Raw genomic sequence first — 3,724 nt, 5'->3', positions numbered from 1 at the left:
ATATAAATTATTACTTTGTATATTTTCTAAATAAAATTTTAAATATACTTTGACTTAGTTGAAAAGGCAGATGAAATTGAACTGTATACTTCACTGTTTTTTAGACCCATATCCTTACACAAAAAGTTTTCCCCTTTGAAACAATACATTAAGGTTAAGAAATCAACTATTATATATATGTAAATTTTTAATCATTAATTTTAACAATTTATTTTCTTTTTAGCAACTATTAGCTGATCCCCTGATAATGCTGTATCACTTATCATTTTAGTTTTTCAATATTTTTAACATTTATTTCTTCACATTTGTTTTACATTTTTTACAATAATTGAAAGGATTTAATTTTTGAATCAGAGATTCTTTATTGCAAAATATTTTAGATTTATTTTTCAAATAACTAAGAGCCCTACTGGCACAGTGGGTTAAGTGTTGAGCTGCTAACTGATAAGTTAGTGGTTTGGACCCACCAGCACTTAGGAACATATACACATGGGCATGACGGTGGCTGTATAGGATAAAACTGGACTGCGAACCACAAGATTGATGGTTCCATCCTACCAGCTGCTCTGCAGAAGAATGATGAGACATTTTGCTTTCACAAAGGTTTACAGACTCAGAAACTAAATACCTGGCTGAAGGAAACCAATGATTATGAGGACAGGTAGGACTGTGCACTATTCTGTTATACACGGGGTCACCAGGAGTCGGGGACAACTCCATAGCAACTAGAACAACAATGCTTCTGTGTCATATGTCATCCATTAGGCAGATATTAGAGACCAGGTGTATGTACTTTTTATAGATCTTTCTCACATTTTGGGGTCATTTATCATCTTAATCTGAAGAGTTCTAAAAACTATACTTTATATTCTGACACTTAACTGACGTATTACATTTTTACATTTTTTTCTGTCAGCATTGGAGCACACTTTGCTAATGATATGTGAGACTAAGTTAAAAAAAAAATTACAGCATTCTAGTTATATCACATCCATGGCTGATGACAAAATTGATTGAGCACGTGAAATGATTCTGCTGAATAAACGAGTGGCAGCAGATGTGGCAAACCATTTGCAAATCAGCCACGGCCGTGTATGAAATAATCCACCACAGACTTAGATTTCAAAAAGTTTGTGTGAGATGGGTACTGGTGACAAGACTTGTATTCATCACTGCATACCTGAGAGTAAATGACAGCATATGGAATGGAAACATCCTCAATCACCAACCAAGAAAAAGTCCAAAAGTCAACTATAATCTGGAAAACTGATGGTTACAGTTTTCTGGGATTCTCACAAAGGCCAGTATTCAAACACTATCAGGAAAAAAGGTTCAATAATCAACAGTGCTCTTTACAGTGAGACGCTCACAGAAGAACTGAAGTTTATACTTCACATTGAATGCAGAGGACTGCTATTCAAGGGTGTTGTGATCTTGCATGACATTGCACATCTGCAAACTTTGACACTGCATTAACTTCATTTTGAGGTGTTAAAACATCTTCCTTATAGTCTTGATCTTGCTTCATCAGACATTCACCTATTTGATGAAGATTCACCTCTGATGAAGAAATGAAGACTGCCGTGCAGTCGTGACTTGTAACTCAGCCTAAAATATTTTTTAATAAGGGAATACAGAAGCTTATTGACAGATGGACAAACTATATTGAAAAGCTAGGAGATTATGTCAAAAGTGATATATTTGTCTTTTCTAAAAGTTGATTAAAATAAATTCTACAGCCAGAGTGCAGATAATTTTGACTCACCTTGATACTGGTTTCCCACTTTCTCTTTCCCTTTGTCACCTGATAAAATTATATGCAACTATCAAAATTTATATCACAGCAGTGATACTTTTGTTTTTAAGCTTACATATTGTAGATATAACATGTGCAGCATCCTTAATTTTAATGATAATGAAAACGAACCTCTGACTTTTGACTTTGTATTTGCCTCCAGCTATAAAGAGAATGCTATGAGGTTATCCGCCATTCATCATGATCAGCCTGTTAAGCCCCTGGATCGAGCTGTCTTTTGGATTGAATTTGTCATGCGCCACAAAGGAGCCAAGCACCTTCGGCCAGCTGCCCATGACCTTACCTGGTTCCAGTATCACTCCTTGGATGTCATTGGGTTCCTACTACTCTGTGTGGCAACAGCTCTATTGTTGGTCATAAAATGTTGCTTGTTTTCTTATCAAAAATTTGGTAAAACAGGAAAAAAGAAAAAGAGGGAATAGATTTTCCAATTTAGAAAGTACTTAGCAATATATGTTTATTGTAGCCACAGAAGCTTAATTAAAAATTTTTTAAAGCAGAATCAAAAAGAAAAGCATCACCTCCATCCTGTAGAATACTCATGTCACTACTTTAGCTTAACTATATGGCTTAAAATTCAATAAGATCGTTAGCAGTATGTGTCCCAGTCTTCATTTGTCTTTTGTCAGAGATTACACTCTTCTAACTCTTCTGACATAAAGACAATAATAAGTCTAAATATGTTCTATTCATAACACCAATATTTTCTTTAATAAATCTTAAGTCATGTAATGAATTATAATATGTTGATTCCTGAGGAGTGCACAGAATGTATGCTGTATTTGATGGATGTAAGGAACTCAAGAGAGTAAAATAATTCACAAATCCTCATAAACCATACAAATCAGTAAAGTGCAACAGGAATTTATTTGTTATAAGAAAAGCAAAAATTTCCTGTATTCAATAAAATAAGGTTTTTGGCTTTCCCAATGTTATTAGATGAATTCTTAAAGAACATTTCCTGTGGAAAGGTTAAAATATTTCCATAGAACATCTAGATAACCATGGCCTACATTTCTGTCTTTAGTCAAAAAGATAAATGAAGCCCCAAGAGCAATTTTGGCACTGGCTTCCAACAAAAAAGTGAATTGTTTGAGTCATTTTATTTTTAGAACAGAGAATGTCAGTGATATGTTAAAGGTGAACAGATCATTTTGGTAGAAATAACTACAAAAATATAGAAAAATGCCAATTTTATAAAGATTTTGATTAACAGTACAATTATAATCTTAAATTTAAATGTGAATTCAATTCATTATGTATAGCAATAAGTAAAATTCTTAAGTACATTACCTATTTTAAATCAAGTACATAATTATAATGAATGGCATGATTTACTATGGAAAATAAACATTTACTCTAAAAATAAAATCATTATATTATTTTCCAGTCTCTATATTCTGTGATGTCTATTTATAAATTATCTTCTATACTAAAACTAGGATATTAGAAGACCTACTTATCCAGGAAATAAGGAGTAAATTTATTCAAACCTTAATCAGCTTTGAATTAACAAATACATCAAAGTTTGCAATATGTTTACCATACTATAATTTTAATGGAATGTCTTCTTAAAATTTTAACTTTCGATATCATACTGCACGATGTATGATGCCCATGTGCCTCACTTGTGTTTATTTTAGCTACAATAATTTGAAATTATTTACATTTTCATATGTTATTCAAAAATATCTTTAAACTTTAAAATAACTATGATAAAAAAACAATTATTTTCTTGAATGTATATGTGACTAATAATGAAATATTATTTCAAATACTTTTGTGAATGTGGGAAATTTATTTCCTAAATATTATTCATTATTTTAAAGTTTTTCATCTTTGTGTGTGTTTCAACTTTTATAATAATTGTATTTTTGAAAGCACTATCTTTATTTTCTCTCAACACAG

At 31.6% G+C, this 3,724-nt stretch overlaps 1 protein-coding gene across 3 annotated transcripts in view; it reads left to right on the top strand.

Moving 5' to 3' along the window:
* The window catches only part of UGT2A1 (UDP glucuronosyltransferase 2 family, polypeptide A1, complex locus), an 84,021-nt gene extending 81,783 nt beyond the window's left edge, over positions 1-2,238 (top strand). For all 3 annotated transcript variants that reach the window (XM_006873767.1, XM_006873765.1, XM_006873766.1), the window contains exon 6: positions 1,959-2,238. In XM_006873767.1, the coding sequence (XP_006873829.1) occupies positions 1,959-2,238 (280 nt within the window). The remainder of the gene's footprint in view (positions 1-1,958) is intronic.
* Positions 2,239-3,724: the final 1,486 nt, after the last annotated feature.

Source organism: Chrysochloris asiatica, unplaced genomic scaffold (genome assembly GCF_000296735.1).
Source record: "Chrysochloris asiatica unplaced genomic scaffold, ChrAsi1.0 scaffold00254, whole genome shotgun sequence".
NCBI classification, from domain to species: Eukaryota; Metazoa; Chordata; class Mammalia; order Afrosoricida; family Chrysochloridae; genus Chrysochloris; species Chrysochloris asiatica.
This window is presented reverse-complemented; position numbering and strand designations above follow the sequence as displayed.